General features: G+C 39.7%; 1 protein-coding gene across 1 annotated transcript; it reads right to left on the reverse strand.

Annotated features, from left to right (window-relative positions):
* Positions 1 to 13,997: 13,997 nt before the first annotated feature.
* prdm13 (PR domain containing 13) lies at positions 13,998 to 20,661 on the reverse strand. Its single transcript, XM_063879880.1, has 4 exons — positions 20,415 to 20,661; positions 18,815 to 18,946; positions 18,584 to 18,704; positions 13,998 to 16,549 (listed from the first exon to the last, which is right to left on the reverse strand). The coding sequence occupies exons 1-4, from the start codon at positions 20,580 to 20,582 to the stop codon at positions 15,060 to 15,062; spliced, it is 1,911 nt and encodes a 636-aa protein (XP_063735950.1). The 5' UTR covers positions 20,583 to 20,661; the 3' UTR covers positions 13,998 to 15,059.
* Positions 20,662 to 23,693: the final 3,032 nt, after the last annotated feature.

A 23,693-nucleotide genomic window follows, 5' to 3' on the forward strand; every position in this document is an offset into this window, starting at 1 on the left:
TGCCACCAATGGAAAGATGATATTGTTCTGGGTTATTTGGCCCACTGTCAACCCCATGCTCCATCTGCGGCCGCTGGTGAATGAGGAGGCAGGAAGCACAACTTGAGCGAGTAACTGAAGAACGGAGAACCTCGTCTGTGCATCTGTGTGGTGCACCACAGCTTTTAATAGAAGAAGCTGCTCATGCTATTAACAGGGACAAACCTTATTTTACTAAACAAAACTACAGCTTGTCATTAAGAGTTTGGTTAACACGGTTTAACAGTAGCTCATTTGATTGATGATAATGCTGAAAGAGAATAGAGAAGGATGGAAACAGAAGTAGTCCATGCACTAGGACCATAAGGGCTGCCTTCTTTTTGAAAGATCTCAGGCAGGGACATGTTGACAACAACAGGATGACCTTGGAAAACTCCAACAGAATATGAATGGAGGTTTTATCATCATCTTTGACAATGGACCAGTACTACCTGTACGGAAGATGCTTCCAATCTCTCCAAGGTCAAACATAGGTCACCCTCAGACAGGCCAAAACGTAACATTTTAAGGAAAGCATGGCTCCAAAAAGCTTCACCAAATCTCCAAAAGTCAAAATGTGTTTAAGTCATCTAGAATAAACATTGGAGGAGAAAAATATCCTTCCATTTCCCATATCCAGTAAATTACAATAAATATAGGTTGTGTAATGCGTATACCTCTTTCTATTCATCCTGTTTCTAGTGCCCTCTCACTAGCCAACATCTCTTCTCATCTCCAGTACCTGTGAATTATACAAAATGATGCGTTCGCCATTGATTTTATCAGTCCACTGTAGTCGCTAGTAATCCCATTATAGCATCTCTGTTAGTACAATAGCCAGATATGGCTTGAATAAAGGGAACCTTTCTTTGCCTTGTCAAAGGTAGGCTGTCTCAAATTACTTCTTCAGAAGTTAAAAGGACCGCTGCCTAATCAGTCTATTATAGCAGACTAATAGATGACCAGTAATTGCAACTAATAACTTATTACTCATCTACACAAATATTCTAATAGCTTGTATTTAGAAGCCATTTTTTTCAATGGACAGAGTAAGAAGGAGGGGGGGGGGGTCCTATTCACAAGCCAGACAGACAGCCACACAAAGAAATACTCCCACAAAAGAAGCTGAGAAAGCAACCTGTAGCATGTTTTTTCTTCTCTTAGCTGGATTAATATCTAACCTTATTCATGGGGATGTGAAACCTCAGTTTCGTCTTCATCTCCAGAGCTGTGTAGCAGCAGGGCTTTGTTTGGTTCCCGGGCCTCTTTTGAGAGAGCAGCACAGGGAATTATAGATAATGTCCTCTATCCTCTCCCCCTGCTATCCTGCTAGGCCTCAGACACAGAACTCAGTAGGGACCAGAGAGGTGGACACACAGTACATGATTTTCAGCTACAGCAGCCATTGTGGTACCGACAGGGCTCACAGGTGGAAATGCATTCAGTCACAGTTAGGCGGCGATGAATTACCTACGAGACAAAATGAAAAAGAACTGGACGACAATACATGGTGGTGCTATTTGTTTTGTTATGTTATCTGTTGTGATGTTCATTTTTCATGATCTATAAAATAGCATACTATATTTAGATATTGTTGCATTTGTATACACAAACTGAGCATCAGCAGTGTTGGGCATGTGAAAAAAGGATCTCATTATTCACTGAATATCACATTACTAATTGCTCTATAAAATAATTATGCAGTGCAGAACCTGTTTAGGCAACAAACATATTTGATTATAGGTCAAGAAAAAGTAGGTTCTTGACAAAAGTTACCTAGCAACCTAAGACTGCACCCACTTTTTTTCAAAACGACCATGCCTCCTTAATTTAAAAAACAGGTGGATTTTATAAAAAAACTTAAGTACGACAATCTTAGCTTTAGCGCCATGAAGTGACTTAACCAGCTGGACTTGGCTAGTAAAATGACTTATATTGGTTCAGAGTAACGGTCACCCTGAATTTGATTACATTGAAGACAATGAAGGAAAATATTTTATGCGTTGAAATGTTCGCCATGTAACAACACTTTGTTGCGCTGCAATAGTTAGTCATTCTGAAGCGGCTTAAAATGTTTGGCAAACCTGTTAAGGGTTTTGAAGGCTGTAAATTTGGAATATTATAAATTATGATTTCTACAGTCAAATATTTAAATTATACAAGATAGTATACTTGATGGAATTTGACTTTATATTTAGAAGAAAGAAAAATACATGCAATGCACGGCAACAGTCAAGAAACACCAATGTAGAAAGTTTAAATACATAAAAAAGATACCATAACAAATAAATATGTGCAATATTACTAGCTAGCATGTCAGCTAGACAAGCAAGCTAGTTACAGCAAACTAGCAAGGCTACAATATGTTGGCTAACCTTTATCTTTGTCTGTCTCTGAGGTCCACATGAACCAATTGCCTAAAAGCAACCACACTTCCCGTCCCTGCGCCGAGCTAACAGGTATTATGTCAGCCAAACAAAAACAGACCAAACTTCTATTAACCTTTCATATGTAAAACAGCAAAAAAAAAGCTACCCTGTGCTACATCTGCATCCGCAGGTGAATGAGGAGGCATGAAACACAACTTGAGCCAGTAACTACAGGATCAAGAGGCATGGAGAACCTTGTCTGTACAATACAACTTGCTAGCTTGTAACTTGTACAGTTTTTACAGTTATGTCTCTGTGTCTCTACATGTCCCAATTACATAAAAGGTTGTCATGGTCTATCAAAAGTCTACCCTTAGTAGCCACCTCACACCTCCAGTCCCTGCGCTAAGCTAACAGGTACCTGACCCCCCTGTCAACTAAACAAGATGACATCATTTTCATTAAACTCCATGTAAAACAGCAAAAAAGCTGACCACTAGACTGTCGGAGTAACAAGGCTCTTTTGTAGTTTCAATTGCTGGATTTTCCTTATAAATATTTGCACTTGTTGCTAAACAAATACATCATAACTGTAACATGTTAATAGGCTATGTAATGTATTACTGAGCTTAGCATTGGTTCCTATTAAAGGTTGCATGTATTACAAATATCATAAAATTACCTTGGACTGAATCTACTTTTAGGACGAAGCACCATTAACAAATATGTTTATTGACCACAGTGCATTGACAATTGAAAGGCCAAAACACAATAGCGGTAGTTAAAGGGGCAGGACACACAAAAACCCACTGGGAGTATACAGCCCCCGCTGATCAATGACCTCATCCAGAGTCAGTTTCTCTTTCAAAGGCGGCGAGACCAAAGAGCATTGAGACCTTTTCAGCCCCACAGATAACAAACCAACACCAGACACCCAATAAAGAGACTTCCACTTCATTTAAAAGCAATTAATATTCTTGGCCGGCCGGCGTGATCCCTTTGGTGTGGCAGGTCTGTACACGCCCCCTGCACTGTAATGGAGTTGACTGGTTAACTTTGAGTCTGCGGCCACAGTGTTGGCTGCCTGGGTGAGAGCACTGATGCACAGTGGGACACAGTGTTTAGATCAGAGTGAAAGGACCTGTCTCACAGCCCACTGCACCCCAAAAGAGCCTCCTCTTCACCATCGTCCTCTATCCGTGTCTAACTCTTTCCAACTCTCTCTCTGTCTTTCCCGTCCTTATTCTTTCCTCCACGTTCTCTCAGAATCCATCTTGGCTTTTGTTTCCTTTTTCCCTCCTGTTCTTTCTTTTTTAAATTCTCTTCTCCATTCTGTATGGAATGGCTTTCAATAGGAGCAAGGGTTTAAATAGTTAGCCTTTGTAATGTTTGGTAATGATTGTCCCCTGAGGATGTGAAAGAGCAAAGGGAAAACTTATTTTTTCCCTTTAAGCACACACACACATACACACCCTTCCTAGATAAAGAGTTGGACAAGGGAGTTTACATATTTTAGATTGGTTATACAGGATGTACTGTGTGCCTATACATTTACACAGAGTGTACAGCCATGTTGGCAGCCCAGTGAACTGTTAATCTGATGATGGCTTTAGAAGTTAAGTCAGGGACTCACCAACAAGATTACAATACAACTTGATGGAAAACCAAATGTCTTTACTAATGTTCATTTCAATTGCCAGTTGCCAAGTAGGATTCATCCTATGGGGGGAATTAATGTCTATGGAGAATTCTATGGAAATATATAACATTTCAAAGAAACAAAATGAATTTCCTACCTAGAAACTTGCCCATTTCCAGCCAAATATTTAGTACTGTATTGTAAGGAAGTGTGTATGGCTCAATTAAAAACAATCAAATACGAACAAAAGGGAAATCACTGAACCATCACAAGTTGAAGATTAACTTCCAAAAATATACAGTTTTATTGGGGTAAAGGATATCCATGTTGAAATGGCCCTCAGCTAATTCTAAAGGTATAATGGAATATGGCCCACCCATGAAACTTGTGCTTGCCTTGTGTTTTTTAAATATGTCATTCATATATAACATTTTCCAATTGAAATAACATCTTTGTAGTTTTGGGGTTTTCAATTAGACGAAAGACAAAACAAGACAAATATTCACTATTGGAGTGTTTGCATAGAATGAAGCTGAAATTTTGATTACTTCTCTTTTTACTTCCATTATTTAAGGTAAACCTCGCGAACATCCTTAACACAGCAATAAATGTCCTTGATGATTGTTATTGCCTACAGAAAGTCCAGCAAGTTGAAAAGTAATGTAAAGTGCATTAGCTGTCGCCTGGTTGTTTACTAGGCTGAGGGTAATGAGTAAATCAATGGGCCACATCCAACACATCTTTAGCCACTGACACAAAAGATCCAGCAGTACAGCGGATTCATCAACAGTACACATCACACAAAATAAATCAGGGCTGAATGCCACTGCTTAGTGAAACGTCAGCTAGATCAACAAAGATGATGAGTTGAGCTTTTAAATGTTACTCTCTTATAGACTGGCATAAGCAGCCTGTCGATAGTAGCTTGTAGCAGCCTGTGGGCTTCAATTAAATCCAACTTTAAACCCGCCAGTCAGTCGATGAGCGTTAGACCTGCTACTTTTTACTGCCTCACACTTGTTTCTCCTACTTTGCTACACATCCACTCCATTCCATGTTTTTACTGAAGAACGTTTATTTAGTGTGACAGCTTGTCCTTACAAATGTACATTCTTTTGACTGTGTTACAAAGATTACCTACCAACATCTTTCCTTTCAAATTAAATAAATGAGATGATTGATATTAGTCAGACAAAAGATGATTACTGAAGCCTTTCTTATTTGTGCTAAAAGTCTACTAGCCTAGCTTAATTTACTGCAGCTTATTTTAGCACGAAGACTAGGAGCAGGGTGAATCTGCTAGCCTGGCTCAATCCAAAGCAAAAAGGAAACCCACCTACCAGCACCTTTAAAGACATTGTTATCTTCCGTATACAACAAAACTGCATTGTCAATTATGTTTTGTACGACATATAGCAACTATGTTTTTTTTTTCTCAAAGTACGCTGAGGCTCAACAGAAAATTCAGGATAATGGATCATTTGAACAAACACATGACTTTTACACAGCAGAATGATTTTCCAGCCCAGTGTAAAATAAAAGTCTGCATTGATTTACATTAATTTAAGTTCGTCAAAGCCAAACCAATATTTTTTTTAACAAAATAAGATATTTTCGTTGCCTAAACATATCCAAGAAGTGCTGAATTTTGGTTTGATTCAATTTAGAAATAAATCATAGCAAATTGTGTTTTACAATTTCAAAAAGTTAGCTATAATGTGGTAATTATTTAACAACATAACTCACTGTTCCCTTTTGCATCTTTATACTAAGGTAGATTTACCATTACTTGGCTCCAGCTTAATATCCAAACGAGAGAGTGGTACATCTTCTCACCCAAGACGTCCTTCAACCCCTTAATCCTGTGTGTTTGTCTTTTATTTTTTCATATGTTTGTTGATGTACTTGTTTTTATTTTATCTTTATATCATATATTCAACAAGTCTATGAGACAGAAAACATTGGTGGACAGAGTGTGGATTGATTTGAGACATGTCGTACATTTGGGTTATACTCTAGGCTATGACATGTTTGGTCCCTCATTCAAATTCAACACATGTTTCTTCTGAATTTGAATATAGTTTATATTTGTGTGGTTTTGTGAGCTTCATGTTTCTATGGTATGTCTGCCAGCAGGCAAGGCTCCACTTCGCATCCACTCTGTCAGATGTCCATCATGGCCATGTCTACCTCAGATAGATGCTTCACATACTGAGATACTGAATGTACCAATCCTCAGAAAGTCATTGTTTGTTGGACTCAGTAGTGGTGTGCTGTGTATTCATTTGATCAAATCTGTTAATGTGTGGGTTTTAATTGTATGCGTTAACTTGTAACTTGGACATGAATACACTCCAGAGCTCACAGACCTGACTGCTTGATGTGAGGGACTTGAGCAATAGGGGTTATAGTTTTCAGAAACCTGCGTAAATGAAAATTCATCCTCATTATTCATGACATCAAACAGGGCTGGGGCCCAAAGCAGGCTCATTTGCAGCTGAATGTGGGAGGTAGTGGAGACAGTGGCCTGTTTAGCATGTGTTTGTGTTACATAGGTGGTGGAGGGATGGAGGAGGAGAGGGTACCAGTGAACCACAGCTGGTGTGCCACGGTCTCAACCTTCTACCTGCTGCTATCACGACTGACAGGCTTGGCCACAACCGGGGACTAATAGTCTCTCTGACTGAGGTGAGGTTGTGGACTGAACACACACACCGGCCTCTGTCAGATTGTTTCTTTTGCTGCTGCCTTTTGAGCCTGTCTGCTCACATGTCTGCCTGCATCAAGCCTCTTTGTCGTAGTTCCTGGTAAATTACTGGGATAACCCTTCACCACAAGAGACTTTCACTACTCACATTTTCCACATTGGCATCCACTATTATACTCAACAGAAGAAGAAGATGGGGCAGCGTATACTCAGTGGAAGACGTTCATTTATCCTTTCATGAACATAGTGGGCAAGAGGTTTATTTTATGTGGGGCGAATGTCCTTGTTATGTATTTAATAGCCTATTTAAAACCCATAAAAGCATTGGCGTAAATGCTTAACTGGGAACTTAGTGGGTCTAAATACATCATAGGCAGATTGGTTTACTTAATCCACATAATAGCATTTTTGTTCAGAAGGCCGAACCAGCATGTTTTTCTGAAATGTTAAAAATGTTGAGGTGGGAAATTGACTGTACAGATTTTGCCTTACTTTGGATGCCTGCCAGCATTTAAATATGACCTCCTGTTGGTAATTTTCTTGTATATAGGAAAGGGAGCTACGTGAGAAGAAGTAGAAATTCCAGAACATGGTGCATTCCACGAATAAAGGGTAGCATCCTTCTAATTTTCCCTCTAATATAAAGTTAGTCCCTCATACATTCAGGCTATGGGCAGTGAAAGGCAGACATCAAGCTGTCTATCATTCTGATTACAGTTTCTGTCCTTCCCTCTCTGTATAACTCCCTTCAGTTGTGTGTATGCATGTCAACATGTGTCACAGCGTATTTTCATGTTCCTCCATTCTTGTATGTGTGTCTCTGCAACTCAGTGAAACCAGCTGTGTGTGTTAACTCTACCTGGTTCACCTGCTCCAGGAAAGCAGGCTGCCAGCAGCAGCCCCGTCACTTCACATCCACTCTGTCGGACCCTAACCACTGCTAGGAAGTGTACACATCCACATCGAGATCTATAGACACTAGGCATACAGCTGGGTCATCCTTAGTTGAAGGTGGTATGTGTAGTCTTTTGTGCATGTTGTGCATTTTTAACAATTTGTTCCATCAGATTCAAGCTCCATCTGACCAGTTGTGAATGTTGACTCTACCTGCGTTCATCTTCTGGTCTACCTGCTCCAGGAAAGGAGGCGACAGCAGAGGGGCAGTCACTCCACATCAGAACTAAAACAGGCCGAGACAAGCTCTCACTGTCTCTCCATCAGATATGCTTTTGTTTTACCCACCACGATTTATCAGAGAACAGAGTCAACCTCAGCCTATAGTCATTTTAGGACATAATGGTGACCTTGAAACATTTTAACATCACATTATTTTCCCTCAGTATTTCCCACTCCTTTGTCTGTGCTCGATTGCGGCAAAAGCATGTGCTACAAGGTCTAATCGATGCATTTCCAAGCAATTACGGGGATAACCCTTCACCACAAGAGACATACAAGAGTATGTTATCCTACACTAACCAGTGGCTAAAGCAACAAACAACATTACTAAAGATCCTCGGTTAAATGTGAAGGTAATGAATGGATCTGTTATCTGCTCATTTCTAACCTATAACTAAAGGTTTGTCATCATAAATTGCTTTGTTAAGGCATACTATTTCTTAAAATGTAAAAAATAAAACATGTTTCAGTATTCTTATGGACACATATTGTTTTAAAACAGACTTTACATTTTAAATTACATGAACATTTTTAACAGATATTCCCTGTACCTTAACAATAAACACATTTACTGGAGATGTTCCTGCTTGTCCTTGCACAATCAACAGTGCCCCCAGTGTCAAGGAGAAGATCCCACTTTCAATGAATATGTACTACTGTAAGGTTTTCTTCTTAATGGATAAATTAGCGTGCATCTCTGTGTAGGACTGTGACATTCACTGACGTGGCTGCCCTAGAAATGTGATGCTTTAACGCAAAAGGAAAGGCAATTCTGTTGTCTTTCCAGTAATCAAGATGCTTTCGGACCTTAGGACCTGTTATTTATATCTGGCATACCAACCTAACTTTTTTATGTTCTCTGCCATTAACCTCCTTTTTATCACATCAGAAGCTTTTAACAACAATTGACCACAATTTATTCACTGGGAAAGGCTTCATGACTTAATCCGATCTTTGCATGTCATTTGAAAGCACAAATTAGTTTCCTTTTTGTTGTTGTTTTTTTCTTTACCAGACTCATTCAGCCATTTAAACCAGCTATATGTGGCATTAGCACTATAGAACTAGCACTAAGATACAGGCTGTCTGTCAACTTGTTTTTTTCTTTTGACCAGCAGTGCAACAAATATTGAATGTGTCTTTGAAGGTTGGCATGTACAAGCCTAATTTTAAAAGGAATCCCTCATCATTAAAACTATATTATGCATAGTTTCCATTTTTCAAAGGGGATTTGTTGAACAATCTGAGTTGAGTTTCACCTTCACAGAACTCCTCTGAACACTAAACAAATTATTGAATTAAGTGTTTCCTATTCAGCTTGTGAATGCTATCAATAGTATTTTTAGTAGTTTTATACCCAAACGTGACTTTAAAATATTTGTTGTTATCTTTATCACGATTCTATTGTTTGGTCAGTTCATGCAAGGGGATTGAAAAGGATTCCTGTGATCAAGGTTACCCACATCAGGCTTTGGGAGAGCCTAAGTCGTAGCCTGGAAACAAGCAGGCCCTCGGTGTGGTGCTTGGCCTGCTGGAGAAGTCTGGTTTTTGATCAAATTCTAGGCTGGGAGTCAAACTCTCTCAATCAAACTCTTTTTTCCCAATGTTCCCACTAATGAACGGCACTAATTGATTGAAAACGCTGGTGGGAGGGGATGTGCGGGGAGGGTGTTAAAGTGTGAGAGAGTGAACACAAACAGCGCCTGGACTCGATCCAGACTGATGCGGGGGCCCACAGCAGAGGGCCCTGAGTATTGTATAAACAGAAGAGGATATAATGCAGAGTACAGTGAAAACAGGGGAGCAGAAACATAAAGAGACAGACAGCTCGGACCCTCCGAAGCCGCTCCCCTGCTGAAAGTGAAAACACTTTGGAGTTCATTACAATAATTCCTGTGGGTTGAATCATTGTGTGCATTTGTGGCCAATCATAATGAGAGTACATGTTGTTGTATACATTCTGGGGAAAGATTTTACATGCATCACGCTGGCCTTCTTTTTCTCTTTAGCTGACGATATGCAAGGAGAAAAATCTTGGGCCAGCAAGAAATGAACCACATTATTAAAATGCAAGGCACCGCTTTTTCCCCGCAATAATTCCTTTCAACCAGGCTATAGCTTTGGTACGTGATCACTGAGCTTTTCTTTTGGGAAGCGTGAGGTCACCATCCCTGTTGGAAAATCTAATTTGATTTCTTGTATCTGCAATGTCATTCTTTCAAATTCTATCCAATGCTTGTGACCAGTAGGTGATCAAAGATCAACCATAACAGGTACCTAACTCACACTCAACCCCATCATCCATTTCACCCTTCCTAATGGAAAAACATCAGTTTTTACACTCAGAGCACATGCAAAGCACCGCAGTTACCCGCTGCCATTTTGCTTTTAATTCAAATTTCGGACTGTTATCGGCAGTGAAACAACATTGACATCCAGGCAGCAGCATGTTAGTATCTATTATTAGTTCACCGCAGTGCAACTGTTAATAAGTGAAACGTTGTTTATGTTAAGCAATATTCTCTGGTAAGTGTCATATTATTCCTACATGCACCTGAATTAAGCTAGTAGCTAGCTATTACTCTTAGCCACTGAGGCTAATACAGAGGCATGAAGTGTGCAAGCAAGGTGCTCAGTTACCTAATAAAATCTGCAAACTTGTTTCAATGCTATCTCTTTTCGTTTAGGTTGAGGTTGAGGCTGATGAGTGAACGTCATCAAGAAACAGGTAACTTACTGTTTTTTTTTTCACCATTTCATTTATTTGGAGCATTTGAGTATTCTAAAACAGCTACTCGGTTAAGTCAAAAACATGGTTTCTGATGTGTCACTAATAAATATGACTGAATCTCCAGAAACACCTGGAAATGTTTTTGCAAATTTGACTAGTTTATTTAATCATTTCAATTTTTTAACATGAGTTGATTTATTGTAGGGTTCAAATGGTTTAATGGAGTAGAGTGCAAATGTTGTGCTGTCTCCTCAGAAATGTAAGCACAGATGCACTTCTGGTTTGAAGCATAGCTATTACTCAAGAGTTAGACCTTTTCAATGTATCTACAACTTTTGCATTTGTACATTTCAATAATGCATTGCACTGAAAATGTATCATGGTTTTATGTAACTGGTGCAAGTCAAAGAGCAGTGTTTGTGATTTTAAACAGTCCTTATAAAAGGTACAACATTGTACTTTCAGTATCAAAAATAAGTAAAACAAATTGGATTTTTTAAATTTTAAATAAGGGATATTTAATAGAATTTTGACCAAGTTGATGTTAAAAAACGCCTCCAATGTTATTTTATCATGTTAAAATGTGTTTGTCTTTCCAGCAACTACAAGATGTAAACATGAAATGCATCGCAGCCCTTAGCTCTCCCTTTATACCTGCGTAAGTAGGATCCACAGCCCATCATTCCCTGGAATGTAAGTATACAGTGCATTCATAGAACTGTAAGTATCAATAAGGTTATAGTGTGTACTCTTCAAGGTTGTTTAGCTTTTTTACCCTATCAGTTTTGGAATAATAATAAACTGCTGTGAACAAGAGCAGCAGCAAAACATTTTTCGGACACCTCAAAGAAAAGCTCAGATTAAAGAAAATGCGTGTAGGCTTTATAAAAAATTGTGTCAGCTATGCAGTCTATGTTTTCCAACGAGAATGTGACGCTGTTATTTACAGTATGCTCTTTGCTGGTGTACTACTGCCTCGGTTGGTTATTTTGTTTGTATTATTGTGTGACTTTTGTTAGTCATCTCACACAAAAACACAAACTCACCCATCACGGCTGCATAAGACCAGCAGTTCATGTGTTCTGCAAGATCAAATGTAAAGTTTTTTTCAATGCAGTTTGATGTTAAAGCAGTGAAAATTCCAGCCTTAACCATTAAGGTATGTGCAGAATACTGGCCTGTAGTGTAAATGTGATAGTGTAGTTATTTCAATTTAACTCTAAACTCTCTATGCTACTGTAAAGGTTCTCAGTGAAGGATCGCACTGTAAGGCCACTGTTCAGTCCTGCTTGTTGTGGTAGGAGATGATGTTTTGGTAAGCGGTATCCCCAGCATTTGCATTGTTGTTTGGGTTGCTATGCTCATTGCATTCAAGAAACTCACAACTCTTTTATCTTTATTAAGAAGTGCAGATAGGTCTTGATGATGGTAGAAAACTGAACCCCTGCCTACTATATCTCCAAAATGACCTGCATGTTACGCAAAGAGTATTGCCGAGTTCACAGGTCGAAAGTACGTACGTGCCTGTTTGTGGTGCCCTTTGTCATATGTTGTTACACACATTGTTGCATAAAGTATTTGAATGAAACCTTTTACATTTGGTAGATACAGTTTTGCCCAACAAATCTAGCTCAGTTGCCCTTTAAATGATGAATTAATCCTGAAATATGTGCCTTTTTCAATAAAAATCGATTACTTGTGTTTTTATTTTATGTTTGTTTTTTAAGGTCTTTGTGCAAGTGGGATGGACTTCGTATTACTTTCTTTAATAGATTTTAATTAATTAATTAATTAGTGAATTAATTAATTAATCAATTAATTAGTTAATTGAGTTTATTGGTTTTAATTTCATTTGTATTTTGATGGCCATGGTTGTAGATCATTTTAATTGCTCTTATAAGTAATCAGGCCATGCTTTTTACATCAAGCACTATTAAATGCTCAGTTCCCGGTTCTGTTGTTGCTGTGTGTTTTGAGATGGATCCTTTATTTTTACTTTTCACTTTTCAACATTTCATGTTGCATAACATGCATGTTCCTAATAAACACATTTTGGCTTTCCCTGAATGAAATCAGTACACAGTCTCTTCATTGTCCAATGGGAGTGTAATGTGCCTCAATGTATAATGCATCAGTGTGGAAAAACATGTATAATAATGAGATTAATAAGATGGCTACATGCTTGACCCAGACAAACTGATAACCACATACAAAGGTGACTATACGTTTGTGTGTTTCTTCCAGTGTGAGTGCCAAAACAACATGTTCAAGAGTCTCAGAAGAGATTGCTAAATTCTTTCAAATGTATACAAATGGATTCAATAAAGCACATCAAGGTCACAGCTGTTTTAGCTGCCTGTATACATCTTTTACAAAGGCGATGGTCATTCACCAATTTAACGTATTTTGTTTGCAGTGTCTGTTATTGTGGGATCTCCGCTTAATATCCCAAAAGTGCTGAAGTAGGTATCTCTCCTGCTGTGTAGAGTGAAAGATGTTTGACAGGTTAGTGGTGTAGAGGTGTTTGGAAAGCAGCCGCTGACATGACAGAGAACCATACCATGCAGGAGAGGCACATATCCTTTATCATGCCTAAATATTTACGAAATAATTAAGATTAGTGATTTTATGGTTGAAACATTGAAAATGACAAAAGCAGAGGTGCAATTTAAATGCATTTACTCAAGTATTGTAGTTTAGTCCAAATGTTAGGTTATTGCACTTATGTATTCATAGCTGATGCCACTTAATTATTCTCTTCCACATTAATCAAAAACAATGATTGCATTACATGTAATGCATCTGTAAAGATTTAACCAACAGCATGGCTTTACCTTAAATCACAAAATTGCTAATTAATGATGTTAATACGATATTAAGGGGTTAGTTTTCTATGTTTTAAATGTATTTGTCTGCACTTATTTCCTTTAACTTTTCATACTTTTAATGAACATTTGCTAATAATATTAACATTTCAATGCAGGTTTTTGTGGCAAAGTACTTTCACATAGCGCAATTGTTACTTTTATTTAATTAAAGCATCTGAATATGTCTTTCAAATGATCATATGTAATATATTATATATTAATTCTTTCAAATTTATGAATAATAAATCAAATCTGAATATCTTTCTGTTCATCTGCAACACCTTTTATACTGGTTGTCAAACAACATTTAATGAAAATAGAAACATATCGCTTAGTTTATTCATGGAAAGGTTCTAAAGGTCTAATATTGGACAACTCACTGACAATAAAGAAAACCTCAAACACGTTTCTTTTATGTTTTAAATTAAATTTATTCAAAAACCAACAACTTAACGGACAGGAGTAAAATATTGTGCTCATAGACAATATCACTTATAAACAAACGTATACAACACTTCTCCACTGAAATGTGAAATATCATACTTTACACTTCTTTACATAGGCTATAACTGCAATCCATACAATTTCCTTTCTGTAGAAATAATTCCTTAAATAAAACTGTGCTGCTGCTGCTGCTGCCTCTCTCAGAGCAGCAAGCCTCGGCAAGAAAGTGCAAATTTAAGTACAGTGTGTTATTAATGAGGCTGCAGAGATCCATGAATAAAGTCATGAACATAAACTGGAATCAATATGCATCGGTTTTGGTGAACTGAAATGCCCATTGCTATTTTTAAAGTGCAACTGACAGTTTAGAAGGGGATGTGGGAATTTTGTTCCACAGTAAAAATTAAAATAATCATATTTTTGCAGCTCCCATTTCGTCCATACCAGAGTGATGGAATGTAGTGCTTCATTTTTAATTTTTGGATTATGCCTTTAGATAACCCATATTTCCTTTCTCAAGGGTCGACAAAAAACAAAAATGTTCATTTATTTTACACAGAAAAAATTAAATGATATCTAACTTAAATAGTCATTTAGTCTCATATTCAGCCTTGATTTGTCTCTTCAGCTTCTTCTTAAAGCGACTGGAAATGTCTAACTGATGTCGGATCTCTGTTTTTGTTTTGTGTGCTGTTTTTTTCGACGGAGCAAAAGACATTTAACCAATTGCATAAAGAAAAAATAAAGAAAAAATATTTTTGTCATTTGAAACAAACGAAAATGTCTGCAGCACCACTGGCAGACTGTGTTTTACGCAGAACCTAAGAACCCTAGGCCACAGGTTATATGGCACAGCAAAGAGAAATTGTTGCGTTGTCCAAGGGCTATGACATAGAACATGTTACATGCCAGTAAACTGTGAATAAAAAAATAAATATGCGTTTTTTCTCTCAAGTATAATGATGAGACTCCAAACAGTCAAAGTCAAAGATTAGAAGATGTGGCGCCTTTGGGTAAAAAAATAATAATCAAGATTCAGGACAAGACTAAATGACATTGTGTACATAAGTTAAAGTCACTGATCAGTGTCTCTGGCCCTGAACGCATCTCAGTCAGTGTTTTTGCTCGACTCCTCCTGGTCGCTCTGGTCGTCGGTAAAGCACACGTCCACGTCACTGTCATTGTCGCTCTTTTGCTCGGCGTCCTCAAACAGGCCTCCCGGTTTCTCCTCCAGTTTCTTCACGCTCTGCCCGGGGTGTCTGGACTTCACATGCCGCTCCAGGTCGCGCCTGCGCACCAGCACCTTGCCGCAGAATTCGCACCTGTACGGGGTGTTTCCCTCCGCGTGGAGCCGGATGTGCTTGTTCAGGTTGCTGGGGTCTCCAAAGGGCCTGAAGCACACTTTGCACTTGAGTGGCTTGTAACCTGTATGAGTCCTCATGTGGATTTTCAGGCCGTACTTCCTAGAGTACAGCTTGCCGCAGTACAGACACAGGTGTCCCTTTTTCGGCTTGCCTGACCCCGAGTTGCTGGCGGTTCCTGCGGGCATTGAGTCCAGCCTCGTCCGGTTCTTCTCCGCTGCGATTTCAGATAGCTGTTGCGTGTGCATGGCGATCTCCCGGTCGATGTTGGCGATTGAGCCCAGGTCATGGTTCAGTGAGGGCGCACCAAAGTAGGACATGGACTCCGGATACTTGAGGAGGTTGCTAAAGTGGAATTTGAGAGGATAGTATGGCGAGCTGTACAGAAGCTCCCCGTTATACACTGTCAGGGGCATGAGAGGGATGTTGCAGTCTCCACCATATGTCTTGACCCCATCAAAGTGAGGGAGAGAGAACCTCTCAAAATGCAGTCCAGGGGGCATCTGGGGGTAGCGAGACGGGGACAGGCCGGGGTGCATCCGACTCTCTACGTGCTTAAAAGCTGACGTCTCCTCTACGTGAGGCAGTAGCGGAAAACCCCGGATGGCGTTTGTGCATGGCACCATTTGAGATGAGGAGTCCATGATTGCAGGTGTGCCCTTGGGAGGGTGGCTGCCTGCTCCGTTAAGAGTCTCGCCTACATTGCGGATCGGTTTCATGTTTCCAATGAGCTTTCCGAACCCCAAGTTGCCCAGCTTCGCGTCTGCTTCCTCTCTGGAGGCGTCCGCGCCCGGGACTTTGGAGACTCCAGTGGGTTTGAAGGCAGAGCGCACACCCGGGTGGAAGCCCATGCTGCTCAGCATTGAGGATGTGGCCCCGAGGCCGAGGATGTGTCCTTGGTTTCTGGCTGAGGTAACGCTCATATCGAGGGCCCTGTCCTGCTCCTCTGTGCTGCTTTTCTTAGACAGACCAACTTTTTGCAGAAACGATGAGGACACAGCCCGCCTGCTAGATTCTGGGATTGAGGAGTTACTGTGGCTGCTCCTCGGGGAGATGGAAGTGTTGGGAATGTCTCCAGACTTTGGCGACCTGCTGAAGGTCTCCGTACCTCTCGCCTGCTCGCTGCTCACAAAACCCCGCCCGTTGCTTAAGGCGCAGTGGAAATGGACGTGGGCCTTGAGTGTGTTGGGGTATTTGAAGATTCGCCAGCAGTACCAGCAGATGTAACGCTCCTCACCTTTAGAGGCAAAGAGAACATTATATTAATTATCAGTTGGACAAGGATCATGAAGTCACACAACACAGCGTGAAGCCAAATAATTCCCTGACAAATTACAAAATATTCCCGTGCATAAAAGGGCATGTCCGTGCGTAAACTGAGCGTAACAGGTTTGGAAACCTGTGGAGAAATACCTGTAAATTACGACACCAAAAATGTCCCCTCCCCTCTTCATCTCTCTTCACGTGCACATGGGGTGTGATACAATTTAAAATACATATTGGAAATACATGGGCCTCGGAATAAAATGGATACATTTTCAAATTAAACGCTGCCGAAAAAAACCCTATCAACGTATCCTTAAAGATCAATGGCCCTTTTAAAAGCTTACATTTTTTTTCTTTTAATGTAAGGATAATGGATGTGATCCGGTTTATAAGATCCGGTGCCAAATGGTAATACCCACAGGAGGCCGTTTAAGTGACCCCCCCCCCCCCCCCCCCCAGTCGATCACTGTGGGGTTAATATAGATGTAATGATTTTGTAATCCTCATGCGGGTCATTGTTTATGGCCGCCATCAAAAGAGCAAACGCCCTGCCCAATCTGGCGCTCAGAAACCCATGCATTGAATGCGGGACTTTCTCTCTCTGTGCGCTTTCCCGTGGAAGTGACAGCAGCTGTTGCTTGAAATCGCAAGTCTCCAGAAACAATGGCGGCGGCCCATCTGTTGACGCCTAATAATGGGAGAGAGCGTATGTCCAGGAGAGCACACGGAGAATCAGGGCAATATACACCCCATATAAAAGTTAGCATTCATTAGGGCACAATACCTTGACGCACCCACCTAATTTGCCGTGAAGCACTTGTTTTTTTTTAGCTTATTTGCTTTTGAATAAATGAATATTAATGACGCGATGACATTTGTTAACCTCCGTCTCGCAACTGAATCAACAGCCTCTTCTTTTTCCAGGGACGCCTAGACTCGTCAGTTTGTGCTTTTAATAGCTTTTTTTATTGGGCTTCAAGCACCGTAATGATTTTATCGCAATTATAATTATTTTTATCTTGACATAAATTTGATATCATTTGGAGCTTCGACGTTTTGCTTTTATAGTAATTCAATTAGCGAAGAGGCCCTTCCAGGCCCACACAAAATGTATAATCAAAAATCATCTTCACTTGATAGAATCCCTGCAAAGTGTCTGTTATTATAATCTTTTTTTTAACCGGATTAGCTCCTGTTCAGCTGGTGTTTGGCCAAGATTAACGACTAATCTCCAAGCGCAACCGCCAAACTATCATTACCAGCCCAAACACGGATTAAAATTAGCGCTGACAAAATTCATCCCAATAAGAACTCATTACATATTTTGAAAGCAGTTGATATCAGTGGTAATTTAAAACTGAGATAAAGCGTTATTTCTCGTATTGTCTAATATTATTATCGGATTATGTTTCCTTATAGACAATATTGAATGCTCACACCACATGATTAAAAGCTTTAACTATCCAAACAAATATTTGCTTCTGTAGGCCTGAAACAATATTTTCATTCCTTTATTTAAACGAATTTTATCTTTTTCCCCAAAAGGCAATTTTCAAGATGATTTCATTATTTATTTATTTTTTGCGGGGTGGGGGGGGGGGGGGGATTCTACGATAAACAAATAAACACCAAATAGTCTGCCTGAGGAAAAAACAACATCCAATTGATTTCCATCTCTGAGCGATAACAGACAGACATCACGGGTATTGGCAGTCATTTAACTCTGCAGTGATGGCCCCCTCCACATGTCGATGTTGTGTCTAACCTCGGTGAAGTCATCCCACACTTTGAAGTATAAGCAATACAAAAAAAAGATTTACCTCAAAGTTTACGTTTTTGATTTCAATCAGTATTATTAGGCCTATATCTTATATCCCCAGTGCTCCCATTCAGTTTACCCCCTGATATACCCCTTTAAATCAGGGTCATATTTTCATTAAATTCACATTATTTAATTTCCGTAAAAGCAGCCCCCTCCCGGGTCACTATTAGCACTCTGATTTACCTTTTTCGTCGTGCGTAGGAGTGGCAGTGGTCGGGATGTCGTACCACTGGGCCAGAGCGTTGGAGTACCAAACACTGAGTTCCTCTCCTGAAGGGATTTCTCTCAGCACGCGGTAGAAGATCTACAAACAGATAGTGTGAAGAGGAGAGGGAGTTAACAGAAGTGTCCAAAAGGTGAGGGAGGGAGAGAGTAATCTGGCATTAAAAGTGCGAGATTAAAAAATATATATACCTGTCCTCCAGGTAGCTCTGAAACCGCCTCCAGGTTCTGCTCTTGGCTGTTCCTGGCTGCGCGGATCTGTCCGATCCAGTCTGGCACGGGACTGCCCGATTCATCCACGAACTCCCCGCGAACCAAGCGAACCTAAACCAGCAAAAAAAGGAGGAGAGTATGAACACCGAGGCCCTTTCAAATGTCCCTTCGAAGACAAACCGACACAACTTGAAACGAATACATAAACTAGATTAGGACACAACTTTTAAAACAAATGTTCCCTTTTTTATATTTTTGCATTTGTTTTCTCCAAATATTACTTATCAATCACCGTTTTATTTATTTCGTTACTTCATATTTAATTTTAACGAGTTTTTTCACCAGTTTCCTCTGTTATATTACCTGAAGGTCCTGTGCATAACCACAACGCGCTTAATGCGTCTTTATCCGCTCTGCTGATAATTTACTAAAGAGAATGACACTTGGGCCTAATTGAGTTGATATGGGAAACGAATTTGAGGAGTGTCAGTGCGTTTCTAAACTGTTCAAGGACATTAAAGATCGAAGCGTGACATTTAACACAGAGATTGCACCTGATGATCGCCGGCAGCCCGGGGCCACGCATTTAGACGCATCAATCACAAGCCCTGACAGCTGCAACAATAACTGGGTGGGTTATGGATGCACTTATAGCTGAAGATTGTTTACCCATATTGTGTAAAAATAAATAATTGACTGGTTTATATTTTTTGAATGTTCTTATTTTAAATTGAAATTTATTTAGATTTGTATTTTGTCCTTCTTTGATCATCTGCACTTGAACAAATATTATTTACCACTTCAAGCAATGATTCACAGAATTATCACAGTCCAATAACATGTATGCATTTTGATTATTGTTTGATTATTATTATTATTATTATTATTATTATTATTATTATTATTATTATTATTATTATTATTATTATTATTATTATTATTATTATGAGGCATTTTTCGTAGCCCCAGGCTGTGGCCACGGCCTCAGTGCCATCTTTATGTGGCCGGATTTCATTACAATTAAACGGCTCATCGGGATAACAGGCCCGCCAGGCGGTTAAATGTGAGGCTGCTGAGGGCATGAAATCCCACACCGCAGACCCGGGTCGCCCATTAGGCCGGTTAAGTAGAAGCACAGACTGACAAGTCGGCCACTAATGGAGTTCAATTATTTCCAAACTGACAGGCCAAACCAATTAATAAGGGAAGGCCCGATAGAGTTTGACAGTGCAGCTTTAAAATCTGAATTGTTCGTTTTAAATATAAACCCTTACATTTATTTTTAATTTCAAATATTTTTTTCTTTATAAAGGATGTTATTTATTGTAATCAGTGGTACATTTTGTAGAAATTAAATTATAAAAATGCTTGGAAAAAAAGTTTTTAACGCAATTTTTGAGCAAATAAACTCCTTATAAATGAATAAAAATGGTTATTTAAAAATATAGCAAAGCAACATCCTTTCAAAGCTATGCTCAAGAATAATCTCAAAACATTTAAAAGACGCATTTTGAGCTGCAAACATTTATGAATAAACATGACCTTTTTAAAAGAAAAAATAACAGTTTTTTAATCTCACCTTCTTCTTAGGTCCAACTTCCTTGCGATCTGACACGTACTTCCCGAGTTTGAAGATGCCCAGTGCCGGTCCTATCCGGAGCCCGGCCGGGATGCTGCAGTCCGCAAACACACTGACGGTGGTGGGCGCCCGGGTGGCTTGCATGGCGTGGGGTGAGATCAGAACCATGAAGGCTGATTGAGACCGATTGGGAGAGTGCAGGAAAGGAGGAAGAGGAGGAGGAAGAGATGATGAGGACCGGCCGATATCCGCCCTCAAAGTGACGCGGAGGCGTTATGCTCTCCGGCTTTTCTAGTGATGGTGCAGGCAAGGTAGCAACCCCCCCCCCCCCCACCCCCCGCCCCAACTCCAACCCTCTCTGCACACCCTCCACCCCTCTCCAGCTCAGGATAAGGTAGTTAAAAGAGCGAGATGAGGGAGGGGGGAGCGGTCCTGAGTTTGCAGCAGCAGCGTGTGTGTGTGGGTGAGTGTGAGAGAATTGGGCTCCCCAGCAGCTGTGAGGAGAGGGAAAACGGGCCTGCCTGGTCACATGGAGACTTTCCCTCACCCCTCCGCATAATGAATTGCTCCAAAACGGTCAAGAGACACAAAGAGCCAGGCGACCTTCCCATCCCCAAAATCCAATTTGTCAAGGGCAGAGAAAAGAGGGAGCAGAATCAAAGGTCCAGAGCGACCATTAATCCTCAGCATGTGGCTTTGTGGCGCAGACAGTTCCGATATTTTAACTGACAAATCCACTGTATAATTTCGCCATAAATCCTCATCCGTTTCCATTCTTCCCTTTCTAGCCAGGTTTTGGAAATCAGAGGCTACTTTAAATCTACTTGGCTGGCATTCTTCGGGGTTTATATACTTCAAAGCGCTTTATTCTGCCTCTTCCTTTGTGTGAGCACTTTAACAAAAGATCAGGAAAGTTTAGAGGACTTGTTAACTTCTATTGACTCTCGGCGTGTGCCGGGTTGAGACCAGGCAGGTACTCAAAAGGAACCAGCAGAAGGAAAAGAGAAAAAACAACTTGAGAAAAACCAGCACCTACTTCCCACTCTCACACACACACTTGTGGGTTTCTTGTCTTCCTTATTCAACACGTAGACTCTGCGGGATTAGTGTGCAAGGGCAAGAAAAATAAACAAATGTAACAATAATGCTAAATAATAATAATAATAATAATAATAATAATAATAATAATAATAATAACACATTAATTTACCTTATATTGTAGCTCTATTTAGGCACGAAATATGAATGACAGTAGAGGATAAATAATTATCTTTAAATTAAAATGTACTTCTGTAAAAAAAAAAAAAAACACAATGACAAAAATGCAGAAAAACAAAATAGGACAGTTCACATATCCAAATTGTTTACATATTATGCAAATATATCAGATAGACATTAGAGAGGAAAAAACTGAAATGTGTTGAAGAACAAAATATTTATTTTCATATGATCACTTTTAATCCATGTACAAGTCCAGAAGTCACTATATGAATATGATTTAAATTATAAAATTGATTAATTTTACTAAAAAATCTGAAGAAAAAAACGTGACCTTTGAAAACCATGTATCTCCAAAACTTGCTTGAAAAAGTGTCCCCTTCATTCTGAATTGTGACAATGTTTTTTTTTTTTTTGCTGAATTATTTGTTACAGATTATGCAGTTTATAGTTTAAACTGTTCTTATATATATTGTGTAAATATGGCAATATGTGTTTTTGTCCTGGAGAAAATAAGCAAAAAAGAACAGTTAAATCTACTTAAGGGATTTATTTAATATACCATCAGCCCAACTTTAACCGCACTGAGATTATCATGGGCATAATATCCTATTATACATATGCATTTATGATTTCAGACTGACTCTAATCACAGAAGGATCCAGTTGTTGTTTATCAACCTTCACTGGTATTAAAGAGATGTGGTATGATGAGACTTGGAGGGAGAGGGAGTCTCCAACATGTGACTGAGCAAGTTGTTTAATGGAGCCTTTTGATGCTGCAGTGATGAGTCTGAGCAGAAGAACAAGAACCTGTGGGCGAGCAATTCAGAGCAGGAACATGTTGATCTCTGACCTGTTCACTGTGGACAAGTAGCCTTTTAATGCCAAACATCTACTATATGACTATTTTTAGAAAAATCTGTAAAATAAAAAAAATCATGAAATTGTTTATTTAATAGGATGTTTCAAGGATGAACAAATAAATAATGAATAAAATAGAAAAAAGGTCAGTTCAGTTTAAATCAATATATTGTATTTCTGTTAGAACTCTTGTTTGTTCATGAACTATATAATAAAATGCTATAAATAAACTAACATACATTAATCTCCTTCTCTCTCTCTGCAGGCTGCTCCTTCTCACTCAAAGAGGCTGAACGACACGCGAACAATCTCCTCAATGGGCGCTATGTTTGCGCCTGGCTGTGCGGAGGGGTTATTTATTAACGGCTCGCCATTTGCGGCTGGTTCCCATCCACCCCTGCGCTGCTTTAAAGCCCTGCTCTTCTCCACAGTGAGATGAATTATTCTCAGAGGGGAGGAGGGGGGCGGGAAGGCCGAAGACATTTCCTTTCTGTTTGCGGAGAAGTCGCAATCCCTGCTCCACGGTGCGCTCTGAGAAAAGCTCGGTGTCAGAGTGAAAGCAGAGTTGGAAGCAAATGGGATGGAACATTTAATTAAAATAAATTGCTTGACCGGCTCTATTGTTCTTTATCCTTTTTTTTCATTTATAAATAAGACACATTAATTACATGGTCGAATCTTTAGTCCGGGACAATGTTGCAGAGTGAATCAGCAGCATTCCGCTAGTGCACTTTTCTTAAATGAACTCTTTAATAAACGTAAATAACGACCCGAGAAGAATCGGAGTCGGGAGACGTTTTTATGGGCGGCTCTGCCTGACTCTTGCCAGCCTTTTTTGGGTTTTAACTGTCTAAACGGTGGGGCTCTGATTTAACTGGTTGGTCCATTAATGAGCCATGAATATAGAGGAACAACCTGTCTGCAAAGCAACGCGGTAAATACAGAGAGCAATGCCCCACCAGGGATCTCCATTCATTCGCCGTGACTATACTTCAGGGGTGCCAAGGGTTCACCACCACCTCTCCTGGACTGGTTTCAATGGCCTACCATTTAAGACCCCACCGAGCTCGGAAGAAAACACATTTTTTATGTCGACCCATAAACTTTGTTTGGGTCTATTCAGAAGAGCCCAATCATTGTCCCACTTAGCAATGTGGCCTATTTCTCACAGATTCCCACGTCTTAGAAATGACTCTTG

The sequence above is a fragment of the Eleginops maclovinus genome, chromosome 3, assembly GCF_036324505.1.
Source record: "Eleginops maclovinus isolate JMC-PN-2008 ecotype Puerto Natales chromosome 3, JC_Emac_rtc_rv5, whole genome shotgun sequence".
NCBI classification, from domain to species: Eukaryota; Metazoa; Chordata; class Actinopteri; order Perciformes; family Eleginopidae; genus Eleginops; species Eleginops maclovinus.